Source organism: Varanus komodoensis, unplaced genomic scaffold (genome assembly GCF_004798865.1).
Source record: "Varanus komodoensis strain SLA01 unplaced genomic scaffold, ASM479886v1 scaffold104, whole genome shotgun sequence".
NCBI lineage: Eukaryota > Metazoa > Chordata > Lepidosauria > Squamata > Varanidae > Varanus > Varanus komodoensis.
This window is the reverse complement of record NW_025335289.1, coordinates 763,411-783,723: the sequence shown is the minus strand read 5'-3', so window position 1 is coordinate 783,723 and position 20,313 is coordinate 763,411. Positions and strand designations below refer to the sequence as shown.

Here is a 20,313-nt window from a genome sequence, read left to right as displayed (position 1 = left end):
TAAACAAACACAGAAGTAGATGGCATGGAGGAAGAAGAGATGTCGGAAAATTGTCGCTGGGCGTTGCTAGCACAAACAGCCGTAGTGTAAGCTAGCATAGGCAGGGAGCCGTGTGGTTAATGGGGTGGGCTGCAAATCCAATAAATACCTCGATCCTGACACGGCAGCCCATTCCCACTTGCCTTGAAATAGTCTGTGCATAGCAACCCCTCTTCTGTGGGACCAGTTCTGACAGACAAGAAGTCAAGTGGGGTTCTTGAGAAGGGGCTTCTGTGTTACCTTTTTCCTCCTTGGAGAAAGTTCAGGAAGAAATACTAAGGCAGCTTTCCCTAAGCTGGTCCCTCCGGATATTTTACAGTGCAACTCTTTTGACTCCTGCGCATCGGCCATGCAAACTGGATACGCGGGGGGTTTATTCGTAGTGTTTTTATACTGCATTTCAGCCCAAAAGACTCCCAGGGCAGCTTTCAAAGGCTTTTCTTAAGACAGTCTTTGCTCACAGGCTGACAATTTTACAAACACTACACAAAAGGAACTGGAATTATGGGGAAGAGGAAAGAAGCAAAGTTGGATACCGGATTCTCAGCTGTAATACAACACGTCTGGAAGGCCCAGGTTTAGGGACGGCCAGACAGAATTTGGGTGTGACTTGGTTTTCGTCTTGTGTTGTCCTGCTTCCAAAACCGCCTTCACGCACGCTGGCCAAACTTCACCGTAAGCCTGGGGCCCTGCAGCCACAAGTGGGTCATTTCTGTTGTAGAGTAACACCGTATCTTGGGGGGCTTGTTAACCTGGCAGGTGCTGCCCCAGAGCATCCAGGCAGAGTCGCAGTGGGAATAGGTAGCCCGTACAGCACGTTTTGAACCTTTCACGGATGTTTTTCCAGTCACGGAGGCGATGATGTTACGACTGTGCCTGGCTCGGGCTAGGCAATCCGCTGACCGCAGGTGTTTGGGACTACAGCTCAGCCCGCAGCCGTGCTGGGTTGGGATGCTGGGCATTCCACCCCAAAACATCTGGATGGCACCAGCCACATGCCCCAGGTGCGGCTGTCTCAGACGCTTTCGGGTGTTCCCTCTGGTGACGTCGCTTTTTACATTTCTTTCCATAGATTCCGGCTGCTCAGCAAATGTTGAATTTTCCAGAGAAAAACAAGGAGAAGCCTATTGACTTACAGAACTTTGGGCTGCGCACGGACATTTATTCAAAGAAAACGCTCGCAAAGGCAAGTCACTAGTTGTTCCTCCTCCTTTCAAGAAGGTCACCCAAGGCGGAGCTTCCTTAGTGTGGAGGGAAGATAGAGTCGAGTCGTACAGCTCCGTGCCTGGGTGAAGAACCTGGCGGAGAGGAATTTTTCTTGCTCTTGTACTGCTGGATTTTTCCTTGCTCCTGTAACCCCATGGGGCTGATTGGTAGGAGTTTCAGGTCAGGTAGGGGGGGGGGGCTTTTTCACATAGCACTTACCTGAAGATGCCTTGATGGTACCAATTTGCATGTCTCTAGAAGGGGATTAGTCGAATTCCTGGAGGATGTGCTTGCCATGGCCACTCGGCCTGCTTGCTGCATGCTGCTTCCAGAGTCAGGCAGCCCGACTATACTGGGGAGCAGAGGCAGGAGGGTTCTCTTGCACCCGTGTCCTGCATGAGGGCTTTCTTCAGGCAGGTGGGTGGCCACACTGCACGCGGAAGGCTGGGGGAGGTCCAGCACTGGAGCCTCGCTCTCGGTCTGGCACGGCTTTCCTCGGGTTCCACCTGGCCCAAGAGCAGCCTCTTGAGTTGTCTGCCTGTCTCCTTGTGGCTTAAAAGAAAATAACACCTCGTTTTAATAAACAGGCCCTGGCCCCTCTAAGGCTTGTGCCCTGCAGACGTCTCTGAGTTTTCGCATTTCCTGACCTTTAAATGCACGTGCTTGGCTCAGAGCTGATCCCTACATACGGCACCTGTTGACCTCCCTTGAGCGGATACACTAGGAACGGCTATGCTTTATTACATTTTTAATGATGTAGGTACTTATTTCAGAAAAAATACGGTTTTCATTATGCATCGATGCTAGTTTAAAGTCTGGGATACTCGCTTTGTGGCGTTGCTTGCTCTCGGGTTGCCCCGGCCCCAAGCGAGAGCTAGGAAGAGCGTGTTTGGTCACCCCGAAGGAGCCATTCCGCCAGGCCCACCGCTTGGCAAGGACTGTCTTACTCATCGGGACCACGCACGGCTAAGTGAATAGTTTCCCCTCCTCCTTTCAGAGCAAAAGTGCCAGCGCCGGGCGAGAATGGACAGAGCAAGAGACTTTGCTGCTCCTGGAGGTAAGACGATGTAAAATTGGGAGTTGTGGATACAGAGAAAAGGAGATTGATGGATAGAATTTGAAAAGCAGTCGAACTCCGAGCTTCAGTTGAGTTAAGTTAGTTATACCTGTGCTGGACGGTCACTTGTGCGGAACTGACGGGTGTGTGCGAGCTGCGCACTGCAGGGGTGGGGGCCACTCATCCCAAGTTGCGGCAAAGAAGCCACACCTCACGGTCTCCGTTCGGTCTTCTCCATGCCACCCAGGGGAGCTTTTGAGGGTTGTCTGGGGCTTGTTGCATCCTGGCCCCAAGGACCTCCTGGATCTGTCCGAGGCCTGCTGTGATATATCTGCTGGATATCTTCAGGAGAAAATCTTTGCCTCCATCTTCATTCATAACTCTAGTGTTATAGCAGTTGAATGAGGTGACGTACTCGGAGCACAGCCTGGTGCAGTTTTTTCGGATGAGTGTTGGTTGATACAGCTCAAGTACATTGGCAAGGTGCTTGGACAGGTACGTGGAACCACATCGTACCGTTTCCTTGCCCACCTGGCTTATGAGAGGCAGCAAGGTGTAAACAGGCAGCTCCACCAAGGAGGTGCTCAGGGAGACAGACCCTGCCCATCTCAGCCACTTGGAAGAGGTTGGTCATGGCTTGTCTCCTGGGCAACGTCCTTCAGCAGTTGGTGGCCCACCACTTCCGGGCACTTGTGGCTGAGAGCAGCTCCCTGGATCCATTTCGGGGGTTCAGGCCAGGTTTGGCACCAGAGCAGCCTGGGTTGCTCTGTATTTTGCCCTGTGCCGGGAAAGAGATGGGAGGAGTGCCCTTGCCGACAGCCCTGGTTCTCTCGGCGGCCTGCAGCGCCTTTGCCCCCGTTGTTCCTCTGGGGCAGCCCCCTGAGCCGCCGCCGCCGGGGCCGGGCTGCTTGCGGTTCTGGCTCTGGCTGCACGGCCCCCTCCAGAAGGCGTGCTCGGAGGAGGCTGCTGCACCCGTGCGCTTTGTTCTCTGCACCATGCAGCACCTGCCCGATGAAGCCCCCGGCGGGCCACCCCAGGGTGCGGAGCGCGTCTCCACGGAGGGGCTGGAGGAAGCCCATTCTCCTCCTGCTTAGATGTCCTTCCAGGGAGGCTGTGGGCGTGTGCCGGGCTGCAACGGGGGAGCGGACGAGGGCTGGCAAACTTGTCCGGCCGCTCAGTGCAGGCAGGACTGAGGTGCTCTTGGTGGGGGGTATTTGGCATGCACAGGGAGGGGTTTCCATCCCGTGAAGGAGCAAGTTCGTATTGCGGGAGCCTTTTTTTTTTTTTTTTAAGCTGTCCTTGTTACTTGAGGCCCAGAGTGCCTTCGGCCAGCTTCACATGGGGTTCCAGCTTTCCCCTGTGTGGCCAGCACTAGCCAGGCTTTGGTAGTCCAGGCCATGGTAATAGCTTGACTGCTGCGGTGCTCTCTACGTGGGGCTGCCCTTGAAGACTGCTCAGAAGCTGCAGTTTGTGCTCCAGCCAGGCTAAGAACCGGAACCAGAAACTCTGAACCCCACCACACCAGCTCTGGCCTGTTTGGATTGGCTCCCTCTCTGCTTCAGCAGCAAATTCAGAATGCTGGTGCTAACCTCTGAAGCCTTGCTCAGCTGTGGACCGCAGTGTTTGCCGAACGCTTCTCCCAGCTGCGGTGTGCCTGGGCACTGAGCGATATCTGGAGCCTTCCTCCAGTCGCCACTTCTGAAGGAGACTTGGAAGGTCACACAGAGACGGGGCCTTCTTAGTGGCTGCCCCACAACTGTGAAATGATTTTCCCACCGAGACATGCGCAACACCAACTTTGCCCCGTTTTCGGTGTTGGGTGAAGACATCCCTCTATGTCATTTAAAGATACCTGAAGTTTATTTAATTGCTTGATGTAGGCACCAAGTGCTTTTTACAGGTTGCTGTAGTATTTGTAAATTTTTAAACTTTGTACAGAGGGACATTTGAATGGTTGTTTTCATTCTTTTGTCTTGTTTAAAGGAACAGTGATAAACCACCTAGAGAGGTTCTGCTGTTGGGCAGTATAGAAATGGAATGAAATAAACAAGAACTTCGTAGTTGGATTTTGATTGTTACATCTGTGGCTCTGACATCCTCGGGGTTGCCGTAAACATGAGAGCACATAAATCTTGCACATCTAGTTGTGTGTGCTGTGTTGTGTTTGCCCAAATCAGATCTTGCTAACATCTTCTACGAAAGAGGTCACACCTGCTGAGGCGACTCTTTGTGAACTTGGGGTGATACTGAATGGCTTTCTAGCGATGCCAGAAGCTGTGAGAGGAAGCGGCAGGTGCTGGAACTTGAGGCACAGCTATTTCTGACATAGAGATGCACCGACTGTAAGCCTTCTGGGGAGGCGGCCTGATTCGCCTAAGCACGAGGGGAGATACTGAGTGAAGCCTTCGGAGCAGCCTGGTCCCACGGCATCCGCGGCTCCGCAGCTCATCCCCGGCACGCCGAATTGTGTCTGGACACAAAGCCCGAGCCCTGTGCGGCTGTTTCATCGGGGGACCGGGTCACACGCTCCCTCCCTGGAGCTCTGCTCGGCATGCGGGCTGCTCTCGGCCGACTGTGTCTTTCAAGCCCTTTGTCGGGCGCGTGGCAGGGATCTGGACCTGACGGAAGTAGGGGATGTCTCCCTCGTACGTGGCCCCTGCCTCCGTGGAGTGGCGCTTTTGTTTGAACTTCCGCCCCTTTGCCTGAGAGGCCTTGGTGGGACTCCGTGGCCCCTGCCGACGTTTCCCTCCTATCCTTTGTTGAGAGCGCCACCATCCCTTGGTGCTTCCATCTCACGTTTAAAATCTGCACGGCGGTGGCGTCCTCTCTCACCTCTGTTGCCCTGGGTGCAGGGCAGGGAAGCAGAGAAAAGGTGCACCTGCTGCCTGACCTGCAGGCGTCCTCCGGGGCTCTTGCTGGTGAGGAGGCACGACAGAGAAGGGCACAGGCCAAGGCAGGGATGCTGGTGGGGCAGGTCTCTGGCAGGCAGCAGGGGTGGCAGCAGCCTGGGCTGTTCAGAACGAACATCCACCTGCCGCTCCCGCGTGGGACTGAGCTCACCGTGCGAGCTGCCCGGTGCCTTCCGGTCTTGCTCAGGGCCTGCTGAAGCTTGGCCCTTGCCAGTCGGCATATTAAGTGGGGAAGTCCGGGTCATGGAGAAGAGCTGTCGGAAAGGCTCGCTTAGGTTCTTCCGTGCTCATTCGGAGACTCTTCATCTGCAGGGGCACAGCCCCCCGTGGAGCATTTGCAGCCTTCGGACCCTTCCCTTGCGTCTTTTTCGTGGTCCAGAATCCTACGGAACACCAGCTGGGCTGTTTCTCTGCATCGGCCCAACTTCTCTCTGCATTGCTTCAACACCAAAGCCTTCCTGGATCCACGTTCTCAGAAGCTGTGGCTCAATACAGATGCAGGGGTTGTGGGCAGGTTTGCGTGTCTGAGAGTGTCGGGCTGCAGTCTCAGTGGGGAAGTGGTGGCCACCAAATTCTGGCAGTGTCTTCTTTGGCCTGACAACATAGGCAGTTTCTGCTTGTGTGAATTCAGTTGCCTGAACCAGCAGAGTCACTCGTTCCAGGACCAGCCCACCTGGGGAGCCCAGGATCTCCTGCAGTCTCGGGGGAGCAGCCAGAATCAGCTTGGCTTCTCCTCTGTGTGCGCCGTGCCGTATTCCACTTCGATGGTCCCCTCATTCCGCCGGATCAATTCCTGGCCCTGTGATGGATTGCTGTAGTTCTTCCCTGCAGGGCACCGCTAAGATTTCTGGCCTTTTTTCCTCTGCAGTAGTATTAGTTTACTGCTTAGATATGTGCGCATGCGCTCTCCCTCCCTCCCCCCCCTCCACCCCCATATATAATAAATATTGACTGTAGGATCTGTTTCTGCTCCCTTTCCAACCTTGCTAGCTGAAAAACCTCACAATATATCTGGCTTTGGTTTATCTGCTTGGGTTGCACAGAGTGCGCACAGACTTTCCCATGCTCCTTAGAAGGAAATTAATTAGCCGGGGTTGGTGCTTAGGAGAGCGGCGGCATGTTGGTCGACCTCTCCAGACTCCCCAGCACTGGGTGGCAAATTTCACCCACGGTACATAACGGCGGTCCTGTGCAGCAGACTTCGCTTCACTTCGTGAGACGCGGCGGCACGGCGTGGCCCGAGGCCTTCCACCTGATGAGGTGCCTCCCCGATGAGGTGCGGAGAGGTGACGCTGCGCCGGAAGAGGCCTGTGGGGCTTGCTTAGACATGAGGTGTTCCATAGGCAGACGTAAGGAGCTGGGCGCTCTTGAACAGCACCGAGGGATTCTGCTTGCATGGGCAGGATGAAAAGCTGGCACCACTTCGATTAGCATCATAAGCATGTAATGTTTAGAATAATAGCGTGGGATGATGCACCTGGCGGGTGGTTTAAGCACTCATGGTGCTGAAGCGGTTTGCTGCGGCCTTGTATGCTGGCTTTATTGCCGCTCATAGCATGAGGAGCGTCGAGCGGAGATTTCCAGAACTGTACAATAAAGCGATTCGTTAGCCACTCGGCTGACTTTAAATGCTCCATATTTGAAAAGGGGCAACTAGGTTACTGTTGTGCAGCTGTTAAGCAAGGTGAGAAGGAAGCTCCCAAGCTGTCAATTCACGCGAGGATCGTTGTGCGGGGCCTTGTCCTAGTTCAACGGACAGAGAGGGCCCTGAGCAGGTGTTAGAATTCTGCACTCCGCGCACCTCTGCTTTCCTTTCTTTTTCGCATTAAACGTTTGGATAAAACAGTACAGAGGATTTCCATTGTGTTTAAACTTCCCACACATAAATCAAGTTCTGTAGATAACCTCACACAGTCCTTAAGCAAATACGTTTGCCACTAAGCATCAAAAAATTAAATTTCCAAGTTCTCTCTCTGCCTGCCTGCCTACCTGCCTGCCTGTGGTCTGTTTGACAAGGAATAGAACTCTCCAAGATTAACCGTCAGTAGAGTTTAGCAGGCAGTTTCATAAAGTTGCTTTGGCATTATGTGTCGTCAAGTCATCTCTGACCCACGGCCACCCTCTGGATGAAGCCCTCCCCCCCCCATGCCCTGTCCGTGACAGCCCTGACCAGCTCTTCCAAGTTCTGGGCTGTGACTTACTTTATGGATTCAATCCCTCTCGTGTTGGGATAGTTACTTTGCATACTTATTGAAAAGCAAATTCCACTTGACATAAAAGTAAATGTTATTAGCTGAATTTAAAACAAGCACAACGAAAGTAAGTGTTGAAGTAAAAGTTGGCATGGGAAAATTAGTGTATCTGACAAATTAGGACAAATAACCTATCCCTGATCTCCACCTATTCTGCCCAGTCATCAAAGCCCTGAAAATCTGCATTACTTTGATCGCGCTGCACTGAGAATACATTCCAGGTTGATCAGAAATTTGGGGGCTGCAGCTCAGTTTGTTGGCCCCTGCCACATCCAGCCTGTCTGTTCGCATTAACATGGAAGAAAATCTGATTTGACGCAGCTGTCAGTTCTCCTTCGGCTCCTTCTTGCAATTCCTGACTCCTTGCTGCTATGGCAGGAGTGCGAATATGTGTCCCTTTGGTTGCTGTTGGACCACAGCTCCCATCAGCCCTAGCCAGTGGTGAGGAGTGGTGGGCGTTGCAGTCCAGAAACATCTGGAGGGCCTCCTTACTTTACAGCTGCTTTTCTTCACTCTTGCAGGCTGTTTCTCACAGTTTGGTGCACATGCATAAAGTACATATCAGACAAACGTGTTTCCTGATGCTTATATTCTCTGAGTATACCGGCTCGAAGAGTTGGAATTGACTACAGTTTGAGTGGCAAACCAAGATTCTGCTAAAAGGGCCCTGATCCTTTCAGAGAGCAAATGCCCAGTTCTCGGTGCATAATTAAACTTGCCCGCACCACGTGCTCATCACCTACCTGCCCCCTAAGACCTGGATTGGCGGTCCTTCTTCTGGAGCCCCCTTTGGGAGAGATCAGGCTGGAGCAGGGCCTTCTCTGCAGTGATGCCCCAGCTGTGGAACATGCTCCCCAGGGAGGTGTGCCTGGTGCCGACACTTTACTTTGGCACCAGGCCACAACCTTTATATTTTCCCAATATTTTGAGACTGAATGTTGTTTTTAAAATGGGTTTTATATGTTATTTAATATCGAGGCTGTGCCTCGTATTACCGTCCTGAGACCCTGGTCAAGGACAGTATAGAAAAGCTTCGAACAAACACCCCACCCCCGCATTTGCCCTCATTGTTCTAGCTGCAAAGTGAACCAGACGACTCATGACTAATCTGAGTCCGGTTCTAAGAGTGACGACGTTTGGCTTCAGCGAGTGGTCTTCAGTGCAGTTTCATCCCCCCGCCATATTAAATGGCTTTTTGTGGTAGCGTTAGAGGCCAGGTGACTCCGACGTGGAATTTTGTAGAAGAGCAGGCCTGGGGTGGATGCGGCGTCGCCCAGGCAGTCACACTGTTGGTGATTACTTTCACACGAACATTTTCACAAACTTGCACACCGGAGACCAGGATGAAGATCTTCCACGCTTTTTTATTCCTGATCACTGGACAGTAAAAAAAGCTGATGTTGGGGGGACACACAGATATATTCAAACTGTGTTGCTGGAGGAGAGCTTTGCAAGTCCCCTGGACTGATAGAAAGGCAGGCAAGGGGGTCCTGCATTAGGTCAAACCAGAACCTTCCCTGGATTTTAACATAATGCAACTGAAGCCGTTGTACTTCAGACGCATCCTGGGAAAGCAGACCTGGCTGGAGAAGACAGTCTTGTTAGGGAAAGTTGACGGCAGGAGGAGAGGAGCGCCAGCTACAAAATGAATCGGTTCCATCCGGGAAGCACAGCCTGGAGCTTGCAGGAGCTGAGCTGGGTTGTAAAGGACGGGGCCTTCGGAAGGCTTTTGTTCATAGGTTGCCGTAAGCTGGAGATGACTTGATGGCATACAACAACACCAACCTTGTGGGTTAGTTCTCCCTGTTAATTTTTTAACTCCTGTGAGTTGTGCTGCCGTCCAAGGAAGTGCGGGGGGGTGAGCGCTGAATGCCATCAGTTTGCCATCTCCTTTGCTTCAGTTTCTCCCAAAAGATGCCGTTGAGGAAACGTCCCAGTAGATGAGGGAGAAGGGAGTTCATGCGGCAGGTACTGCTGCATCTGCTTTGCCTCTTAATAACATAGCTGGTCAGCGGAATGGAAGAGTCCGTTCCCTTCTCTCGGGTTTCATAATAGGACTGTGGAAAGAAGAGCCGCCTGTGCCCGGTTGGGACTCAGGCTAGAACCCGCTTGCCACCAGAAGGGGTCAGAATTAGCACAGTGGCGCAGTGCCATCGAAGGCTGCTTGGCGTGGCATTTGGGGGCAAGCTCATGCCACCGATACGTCTCCCCTGGGGCTTTGCTCACTCAGATCGCTTCCAAGACAGACAGACAGAAAGAAGGTTTCTGTTCTTCCCTTCAGGAATCCTGCTGTCAGACAGATCTCTATTGTTTATTGTTCTGGTCAGATCTATAATGACTTTTCCACATATAACTTGTTTCCCAGCTCTTTCTGTGACTTATCTTTCACTCACCTCTCTGAAATATGGATTCCCTGATTCCCCAGATCTTAAGTTGTATGGATTTGCTATTTTAATGCTGTATGAAAATTAAAATCTTTAGAAAATTATTTTTGAAAAGCAGTGACTGTATATAAGCCAACTTTTCTAGCGCTTGTTTATGGTCTCAGCAGCCCAGAAAGTTGGGTTTTTTTTATTATTTGGACAAGTGTTTAATCATTGCTCATCTCCTAGCATTCTTTGCAGTTAAACATTTATAAATCCACTTGCATTGGTGGTGTGGTTCTGTCTGTTTCTCTGTCTCTAACAACTGGATTTCCCCTCTGTTTCTTAGGCTCTAGAAATGTACAAAGATGACTGGAACAAAGTTTCTGAGCATGTGGGAAGCCGCACCCAGGATGAGTGCATCCTTCACTTCCTGCGGCTTCCCATCGAAGACCCCTACCTGGAGAACTCGGATGCCTCGCTGGGCCCTTTGGCTTACCAGCCAGTGCCTTTCAGCCAGTCTGGAAACCCCGTGATGAGCACAGTGGCTTTTCTGGCATCTGTTGTGGATCCGCGGGTGGCATCTGCTGCCGCCAAAGCAGCTTTAGGTATGGTGTCACCTTCTTTTCCCCCTGACAATCTTGTCTGAGAAGGTCTTAATTCCTTGCTTGGTACTGACTTAATCTTAGCCTTAAAGAAAAGCTTCCAGCATTTCCTGGCTTCATCCGTCATAAATTCACCAAAAGTCCTGAGAGGAATTGTCTGCAAAGATGCCGATTATTTTGTCGGAAGGTTTTGAACAAAACTGATGCTGCACACGAGTTGGCAGTCCTGTTCAAGGAAATGGTTTGATGCCTGCCTCCGTGCCTTCTCCCATCTGCTGCCTCCTGCCGTTTATCTTTTAATTGGTTAATGTTAGCAAAGCACTGCCTAAGCCCAAGTGTTCCCTAAATGCCAGGCATTAATTTGCTCTCATTGTAGCCCAACAAATTGCTTCAAAAGGCCGTTGCCTTACCTGTTACGAAAGCTTCAAGTTCTCCTGCCAGCCCCTGGCCTTGATTCTGTTTTCATGAAGTCCTTCCCAAGATGCTTCAGCAGATTTGTGAATGAAGCGGTCCTTGTAGTATTAATTGCTCTGCAATGGTAATACGTATGTTAAAGTTGGAAGGGAGATTTGCAGGATGCGGGGGGAGGGGAGGCAATGCTGCTTTTTAAAGTGTTAATGAAGTGAAAAGAATTTGGAAATGACTCTTCTTTTTTGGCGTCTTTGACAATATCAGTCTGTGAGCAACCTCCCTTGAAGGCTTTTCCACCTGTCATCTTTCTTGATCAGTCAATTCAAAATACCGCTGCTAAAATTGCCTCTTTTCATGTCTCCCTCTTCATGTCTCCTCTTTTAAAACTCGCAGGGCTTCCCTGCTGCTTCTGCTTCAAGTATCTGGTCATTAATTTGGGGGTCTGCTGTCTGCCCTGACTCATCTTTCTTTGTTCCGCTAATCCGTCAACTTACCGGGTTAATTTTTGTTAGCCTCCCATCAGCTCCATTAATCCCCTGCTCGCACACCTGGTGGGCTTTTTCGGTTTTGCCTTCTGACTCACCACTCCTTTGCTAAATACATGTTTGGTAAATATTTTTTATTGATACATAACTGAAACCCCCTCCCACTAGCTGCAAACTCATCAGCCGATCCATTTATGCTACAATAATTTCTTCCTGCCCTTATAGGAGTAGCCATTTAGAATAGGACACAGTCCTTATGTCTACGGAATATTTCTGCCTAAAATACCTTATTATGCAAATAACTATGAATGACCACGCCAAATTGCAAGTTAAAAGAACAGAAAAACGGAGCAGAAAATTCCACAGGCTATTAGCAAAGAAAGGAATTAGCTCACCTGGGAGGAAAGAAATGCAGAACCTGAAGCTTAACACACGGTGAGCTTTGCAGTGGGTGCAGAACTGCAGGTTCATCTCCCAGCAGACCAGCCAACCCACCTGTCTGGCACAAGCAGATTGGATTTGGTGCTCTCCAGTTTCCTGAGACGTGTTGTGCTGTTCTGCACAATATGTGCACCTCACCTTTATCTCATCTGCAGGCAGGCAGCAGAAATAAAGCAGAAACTCATTTGATGGAGCAGCATTGACTCCTTATTTTATTTGAGTCAGTGGTGTCGTGGTTAGGAGCGTGGGACTGGGACTCCGAGGATCCGGGTTCGAGTCCCCGCTCGGCCATGGAGCCAGCTGGGTGCCTTTGGGCCAGTCCCAGGCTCTCGGCCCAGCCTACCTCACAGGGTTGTTGTTGTGGGGATGAGGTGGAGGAGGAGAAGGATGTAAGCTGCCTTGAGCCCTTTGGGGAAAAAGGCAGAATATGCATCGATAAATAAATAAACAAACAAACGTTGATTCTTCCACAGAGGAGTTTTCTCGGGTCCGAGAGGAGGTCCCGCTGGAACTGGTGGAGGCCCACGTCAAGAAAGTGCAGGAGGCAGCAAGAGTCTCTGGGAAGGTGGACCCCACGTATGGGCTGGAGAGCAGCTGCATTGCCGGAACAGCTCCAGACGAGCCGGAGAAGCTTGGTGAGTCCCAAGAGGCTCTGGCCTGCAGCTTCGGGCAGCCAAAGGTGGCCATGACCGAAGGCAAGCTGTGCCGCGTCTCCAGCGCTCACGTGGCGCAGCATGGCTAGTCTTTGAAAATACCTTCGCAGGTGTGTAGGTATAAAGACAGGGTTGTCGTCACTTTTTAATGTGCCACAGGATTCATTTTTGGCCCCTGCCTGACGAAAAAGTAAGTACAGATAATAACTGGGGACAGCACATTCATCAATATATTCGATTTATATCCTGTTTTTCTCCTCCTGAAAGAAACCCAAGGCAGTTTTGCTAATCTTTCCCTCTCCATTTTATCCTCATAAAAACCCACTGAGGTAGCCCAGACCCCACCTGACCTGCTGCTAACATGTAAATTTGTTTCCTGCAACTGTTGCTGCCCGCATCGTTTATCAGCCCGAGAGAAACAGAGCGTGATCTCAGTGGGAAAGCTGGAATCGTCCTTAAGATCTTTCTTGAGGATCTGAGACGTGTGAAAAAGTTAAAGCTGCACTTCAGGGTTCGGGCTATTTTGCAAGTGAGAGATTTACTCCCAGGACAGACGTTCACCTCATGAAGCGTTCCGGTTATGTTTACGAGCTCGAATAAGAGCATTTGCTGTTCCCCCAGTCATTGCACAAATGCCATAATAGCATCGCTGGTCAAGGACGCATTCAAGTCCCGGAAATGGTCAGTCTGGGTACAGCATGACAGGTTCTGCATGTGAGCAGATCGCCCTACACAGGAGAATGTAATCTTTGAGAAGAAAATACTGCTCTGGGATGTGCAGCTTCAGAGCCTGGCGAGGCAAACTTCCTTTCATCCGATGCTCACACTTTATATCCAGCTAGAAGTTTTCCACTTTGTGCAAGCATAACCACGGAACGCCATGGCGCATACGTCCGCTCGCTTCGGTATTCCGCTAAGGACAAGATCCCGCAGCTCGGTCCCTTCAGAGCTCAGTTTTGCTTCTAGGTTGCGTTCTCTGCTCTGTCCCGCCTGCAGGCGGGTGAAGAAGAGCGTGCTCTTTGGCAAGTAGGCGCTTGCGTGCAGAAAGCCGTGTTTTCTCAACACGTTGGTCACTAAATACCTGATTTCCTGCCTTGCTAAATTATCCAAGGAGGGTTCTTATTTCAGGTTTGCTGATAGCAGCTTCCTCTTCTGCCCCAGTGCTCGTCAGGCGCTCAGAGCCACACAGGCCCCAGTCTGTCATGCCCCAGTGCCAGAAACTGGCGGGCTCAGACAGGTCACTGTGACGTCGAGCAACACCCGTGAAAACGCCGGCCTCGGGACCTTGCGCCCGTGTCCCGGTTCCTCTGGTTTCCTTCCCCGCCTTCCTCTCTCCGGGACGGGGTCACACACAGCTGGCCAGCGAAGGGGCAGTGGGGGTGAGTGGTCCCGCACAGAAGGAGGTGGATCGCCATCCTGGCCCTTCCCAGCCTGGCACCCCCCAGAGGTGCCAAAGGACAAGCCCGCTCATCCACAGCCAGCCCTGGGGACCATGGAAGTCGTAATCCAGGGCAGCTGGAAGGCACCGGCTTGGGGACGATGCCTCTCGGTTTGCCAGGGTTCCCGGCAGAGTTCGGCTCCCCGAGACCCTTGTTGCAGCCGGAGCGGCAGGGGCTGGATCCGGTGCAGCCCTTGCCGACATCGTCAGGGAAGGTGGCCCCAAACGGATCGCTTAGTCTGCGCTGCGAATACACTTTGAGGGGACGGAGGGGAGCTGCCCGTCAGTCGGGCAGGCAGGTCAGTTAATTATCCTGACACGGTTAGAAGTGGGGGGCGGCCGTTCGTTCCTCCTTTCACCCGCCACCTGCAGGTGCAGATTGCTGAGCCCTACCTGGGCTGGAATATTAACACACGGAATGCGGATGGTTCCTGAATGAGAGAAATTAACTGAGCTCTGCACGTCATGTTAGACAGTTCGTGTGATTTGCATTGATTGTGACTAATGGAATAAATTAGGGCAGGAGGAGACGGTTCTCCCCGGGGGAGTGGTTTGGCAAGGCTGAACTGGGTCACTTGACGGTTTGCAGCGCCTCCGTGCTGAGGCGGCTCTTCGCTGGCGGAAACAGGCCTCGGCTGAGCCCACGCGCTCCTGCGGCGGCAGCCGTGTGTGGAGAGGGGCCGCGTGGCATTTCTGTGCGACAAAAGCAGGTGGCTCTTGCTTAAAACCCGATTGCTCCAGAGACGTAAGGATGCTTATCTTGGCGGTGCAGCTGAGGAGTATAAGCAGCCATCCGCTTGTCTTCACTAGGAAAAAAGCTGCCCCTGTACCACGTAACGTGGCGGAGCCGGGGCTGGGAGCGGCTCGGAATGCCTCTGAGAGGATTTCAGCTGCATTCGTGTGACGACGGTGCCTGTAAACGGTGCGCTGGCGGCGTCTCCTGCCTCGCATCGCCTCTCCTCTCCTCCGGCACGGCTCCCAGCTGAGCCAGCGCTGTGGTAGAAGCTGCAGCTCCACTCCTCTGCCTGCAGAGCTCGTGAGGGCTCTGCCGTACCTGAGCGTTTCGGGGAGCCTGCTGGGCTTCTGCCGAGGCCTCGGACTCCCTCTCTGGTGCAGCAGAAGGCCTGGGGCCAGGCGTGGGCGCAGGTGGCAGGCTGCCGCCCCTGCGGTGGGTGGGCCTGAGAGGCAGCCGAGGGATCTGGCGGGTGGTTGCGGGATTGGCTGCTGCTGCGGGGGGGGAAGGGTAGGGAAGCGGCCCCCGCTGGCTGGGGCTGCTCCTGGGGGCAGCTCGCGGGTTTATCTGTGGACATGAGATGATAGAGAGGTAGGAGGACACCCCCGTCCGTCCTTCCGTCCGTCTTGTACTGCCCAAAGCTGAGGCTCTCTGGGTGGTTAGCACAAGTTTTAAAGACATGAAAGCATGCATACATACATGACAAAATTAGCTTGAAACAATGAAACCTCAATAGCTGTTGCAGTTGGACCTGCTCAGAATTAACTGCACTATTATTTATTTATTTATCTATCTATCTATCTATTTATTTATTTATTTATAAAATTTGTTTGCCCTCCAATTACTTATGTCTCTGGACAGCTGACAGCATAAATAAATTGACGACCCACTCTGGCTGCAAGTAAATAAAATACAATAATAAAATTCAATACTAAAATATTAATTAAATAAAAAGGTCTTAACTATTAAAGAGAATGTCAAGAGTCAAACCGTTAACATGCTGGGAGAATAAAAAGATCTTTAGCTGGTGCCGAAAAGAATGTGGAGTAGGTGCCAGGCACACCTCTCTGAGGAGCGCTTTCCAAAAACGGGGCCAAACCAAATGCCGCCCCCCCCCCCAGTAGCCACTTGTCTCACTTCCTCTGGAAGGGGCTCCCAGGAAAGGACCCCCAAAGGTGACCTTGGGATCGGGTAGGTACGTGTGGGAGGAGGCGATCCTTCAGAGGACCGGGCCCCAAGCCGTTCAGAGGTCTGGGTGTTAGCGCTCGCTCTTTGAAGCGAACCCGCACTTCAGCCGCAGCCCGTGTAGCTGGAGGAGGATCGGGGTAAGATGCTCTCGTGAGCCGGTCCTCGTTAACGGTCTCGCCGCCCTGCTTTGGAGCAGTTGGAGTGTCTGGACCATTTTTAAAGGCAGCCTCTTGTGCTGCGCATTGCCGTCACCCGAATGGGGTGACCGGAGTGTGGGGCAGTGTGGCCAGGATTCAGTTGCAGACTCCTCAAGTTGGGAGAGGCCCAGAGGGGCCCTCGGCTCCAGCCCCCTGCTCATGCAGGACACCGAGTTGCACCGTCCCACTCGGGTGGCCGAATGCGTCTCCTTGGGGGAGTGGCTCCATTGTCGTACTGCTCTCTCAGTCAGGAAGGCCTTCCAGATGTCCAGCCGGCCCCTTCTGCCCGTTATTCCGTGCCCTGCACTCTGGGATGAGCAAGAAGAGAGCCCAGCCCTCCTCGGTGGCGGCCTCTCAAGCACTTGTAGGGTGCTTCTCGAGGCTGCGCATGCCCCGTGCTCTCCATCCCTTCTCCCAGGGCTTTGTTCCCATATCCCGCGGCATCCTGGTTGCTCTCTGAGCCCAGATAGGGTTGCAGTTGGCGTGTGAGCTTAAGCTGATGCGTAAAAGATGCTCCATGCCCCCAAGGCCTCGAGTGAGAACTCTGGGTCCCGGGGCACCCCCAAACCAGAGCCTTGTCCTTCAGGGGAGGAGCCACTTGGGCAGAAGGGCCCCGGGCCCCCACATGGGGTCAGGCTCTTGCCGCAGGCATGCTTGCGCTCCCCAGGAAGCCTCGTGCTGTGAAATACGAACGGCGCAGAGGACCCGAGTAAGGGGAGCTTCCCTGAACTACCCATTAACAAGTCTTTGCCTTGAGATGTTCTTCTAATTGGCGGCTGTGAGAGTTTTATATATCCAATTAACTTATTTTACAGGCTGTGTGGAGGTGTGGAGTGGCAGCTCGCTGAGGACTGTTTACCCTGCATCAGGGCTTTCGATCCGGGCCTATAAATTACGGCAATTAAGAAAATGTGCATGAATGTGCTTCCTTTCCCGACTCTGTTATCGTTGCCAGAGTTGGGCTCAGCCTGCCAACGCACGCTGGGACCAGGTGCTTCGGGAGGAGGGGCCCAGGTCCCCGCAGCTCCCCTCGGGTCCCCGAGAAGTGTGTGCTGGGGGGCGCTGCCTTGTCGGGGGCGCCAGCCGTAGTGCCCTGGGCCCCCCGTGGGAATTCCCCCCAGACTGGCCCACCGCAGGAAGAAAGACAGCTTCTGGGGAGCCGGTGGCTTCTGCGAACATGGCCCCGCCACGCCATCGTGCAGGGCAGGCTTGCGGCTCTCCAAGTGCGGCCAGCTGCTGGCCACCCTGGCTGGGTCTGCTGGGGGCTGGACGCAGCAGCACCTGGGGGTCCTTGAGGCACACGCAGCTAGCGGACAGCCGTAGGTGGGAGACGATGTGTCGGAGCTGGAGGGGAGCCAGCAAATGGGTAGGGGAGTCTGTTCTCTGTGAGGACAGAGGTGCAAAGGCGGGCTTGTCCGGACACGGCCAGGGGAGGCCTTACCCTCCGGGGGCCCTCCGGCCTCATGAGCTTTTTCCCAGGCTGAAGTCACTAATGGTCAAACCTCGACCTTCCTTCTCAACTCTGCAAAGCTCATGGGACCATTTAGAGGTTAAGCTCAAGGGCGATGAGGAAGGTCGGAGAGGACGGCTCGCCCGGGAGCACATCCCTGCACAGAACCGGCGAGAATGCGCCTTTGAACTTCTCTCGTGTCAAGTCCAGCAGTGGTGCTTTGAAGCCAGGGGAGCTGGGGGTGTTTCGACTGCAAGCCCTGAGATTCTGGAAGGGAAGTAGAAATGTCTCCCCCACCCCTCTGGGGCACCAGGAAGAGGTGCGGCTCGCGAGCCACTGCTTTGCCTTCCCACCTAGCCTGTAAACACAGAAGTGCCGTTGAGTGACTGCCGGCTCGTCTTCGAAGTCCAAGCCACTGGAAGTGCAGCCGGAGTTCTCGGGAGACTGGCAGGCCAACCCTTGAGTCCCCTGAGCGGATCCAGCCCCTTTGCCGTACCTCAAGCTTCTCGGGGAGCCAAGGGAAGGAAGCTGTCTCCGCTGGGTAAAGGGGCTGTGCACGGAATTGCCCCCTCGCCATTTCTGTTGACGGGGAAGCCCCACCCAAGCGCATCACAGTTTTAAAAAGTCTTGTCAGAGCACCAAGCATCTGGCAGGTGTATGTGCATCTCTGAGCTGTATTAGCTGGTTCGGCATTTTTAGCCGTCGGGAACAAGTCACTCGCAAAAGGGTTTTCCTGCATTTGCAGTGTGGCCTGGACAAGCTCCTGCGGCGATGGCATAAAGCCCCGTATGAGGATGAGCCTTTAGGATGAGCAAGCAGGAACGGCTGCCGTGTAACAACCTCCTTAGAAAGTTTGGGGCTGTGCAGTATCAGCTTCCGTCTCTGCAGCCCGAAGTGGCGGCCTCTGCACCAGCCTGTCCTGGCCCTAAACGCAGCATCGGGGACCCCGCTCTCTAGCCCACCAGCAGCAGCCACTGGACCCAGGGTGGGGCTTTTTCTCAGTGATGGCCCCACAGCCCTGGAACTTCATCCCCAAATGGGCTTGTTTTAAAAATAACCCAGCCCTGAAGGCGCTTTTATTTCAGGTTGCACCTGATGCTTGAAAATTAGCAGCTGCTCTGCTGAGTGTTTCGTTCTAATTTGCACGTTCGTGTTTCTATTGTTCTGTAACGCACTGCGTGAGACCAGGTGGGTCAAAACTTTTAGATGAGAAAATGATTGCATAGGTGTGCTGGGCTGCTCCCCCGGACAGAATGGTCTTTAAAACTCTAGTTTGAAGATTTATCTGTTTTATCCCAAGACAAAAAACGTAGGATTTGAGCTGCAAACGTATTGTGCAACGCAGTGATGCTTTCGAGAAGTGCATTGAAAAACCAAGCGAAGCGCTTCCGGAAGTCCCGCGATGGACGATCAGCAAGCCTTTCCTGGTACTACGAGGCCTGCTTGGATTAAGTGTCGTCACTCTCTCTTGCAGATGGCGCTGAAGAAGAAAAAATGGAGACAGAAGCAGATGGACCACAGGCAGAAAAGGTTAAGGTCTGACAGCTTAGTGAGATTTTTTTAAATCATGCAGATTTTCAGTGATTGAATGAATCTGAATTAATAGCTCATTAATACTTTTAATTCGGTAGATTCTACCGGTGGCTCAGTGAAAATGAAGTCCCAGCTTCACAAAATCCTGCTGGAAAGAGCTTCACAGCAGAAACAGAATTTAAGAAAGCGCTTTGCTTTCTACCTCAATTAACACCAGTTGTATCTGTTACTGAGCACACTGGTGTGAAGTGTCGAAACTGTTTTTCTCCTCTTCCAGACTGCAGAGAAAAGCAGTTTTGGGCTGGGCAGGGATAGGATTATATCTCTGAAATGTAACTGCAGAGACCCAAAAGCACAGGGAGCTTGTGGTCCTCCATCCACGTGTCTTCGGCACGCTGGATGGGCCCGCGCGGTTTCAATTCTCCATAAACGTGCTTTTAGAAACCCCGATGGTCATAGCAGGATTTCAGGAACGTTTCAGTCTTCCAGAAGCAGATGAAAGTTTCAGAAGGGTCGACATGGGCTCCGGAGGCCCCCTAGCAGAAGCCCTGACGGGCTGAGCACAAGCCGGTTCCGCCTAAGGCGTGTTCCTTCCTCAGGCAAGGCTCCCGCGTGCTCCGGGCTACCCCAGGTCCAGGCTCGCCGTCCGCAGAGCCAGTCATGTTGTTTTGGCAATGGAGAGAGGGAAATACCAGCGGTAAATAGCAAAAGCACCAACCTTAAGCGCTGCCACCCGCCGGGGGCATCCAGAATCAGGTTCCGGGGCAGCCCCCTCCCTGCCTTCTGGGTTCCTGTGCATTGGCTGAAAATCCCAAGGTCTCCAGCGCTGCGAACTGGCTGGGGAAGCCGCTTCACTGTTCGTGGGGTGGAGGGGCTGGGGGCTCAGCAGCCCCCTCTGCAGGCCTCGTTCCTGGGAAGGGAGTGCGGGGCTGCCTAGGAGAAGAAACCCCGAGCAGAGCGGAGCTGGGCCACCGTGGCGAGGGCTCCCCGTGCCCGAGACCGGCCTTGGCGTAGTTGTAGCATCCGCGCGTGCACCAGAGCCGGGAGAATCCGCCACCAGCACCATCTCGAGGGGCCCCGCTGCATGCCGTGGCAGCAGCAGCGCACTGGACTGTGACCCGAGGCAGCACAGGGAGGTGGGGGCCTGGGCCCCACCACAGCCACACGCGCGTGTGCAAGGACTTGCCCTCCCCCCACACAGGGACAGCATCATGGCCGCCACATTTCTCATCTGCTGCACTGTGGACCAGACATTTGTGGGAGTTTGCTTCTCGTTCCCTGTCCATGGATTCCCCGCTTGCCCGTCAGGGCCAGGTCCCCTCTGTTCTCCCTGCCGCCTCTCACACTTCTGCC

At 53.2% G+C, this 20,313-nt stretch overlaps 1 protein-coding gene across 3 annotated transcripts in view; it reads left to right on the top strand.

Moving 5' to 3' along the window:
* SMARCC1 (SWI/SNF related, matrix associated, actin dependent regulator of chromatin subfamily c member 1) overlaps window positions 1-20,313 on the top strand; it is an 86,725-nt gene that overhangs the window by 41,387 nt on the left and 25,025 nt on the right. For 2 of the 3 annotated variants that reach the window (XR_006413678.1, XM_044419498.1), the window contains exons 17-21: window positions 1,112-1,225; window positions 2,243-2,302; window positions 10,176-10,434; window positions 12,242-12,403; window positions 18,902-18,963. Coding sequence is in view for 1 of the 3 variants with exons in the window: in XM_044419498.1 (XP_044275433.1) it covers window positions 1,112-1,225; window positions 2,243-2,302; window positions 10,176-10,434; window positions 12,242-12,403; window positions 18,902-18,963 (657 nt within the window). In the remaining 2 variants the exon portion in view is untranslated. The remainder of the gene's footprint in view (window positions 1-1,111; window positions 1,226-2,242; window positions 2,303-10,175; window positions 10,435-12,241; window positions 12,404-18,901; window positions 18,964-20,313) is intronic. The other variant, XR_006413679.1, reaches the window with a different exon arrangement.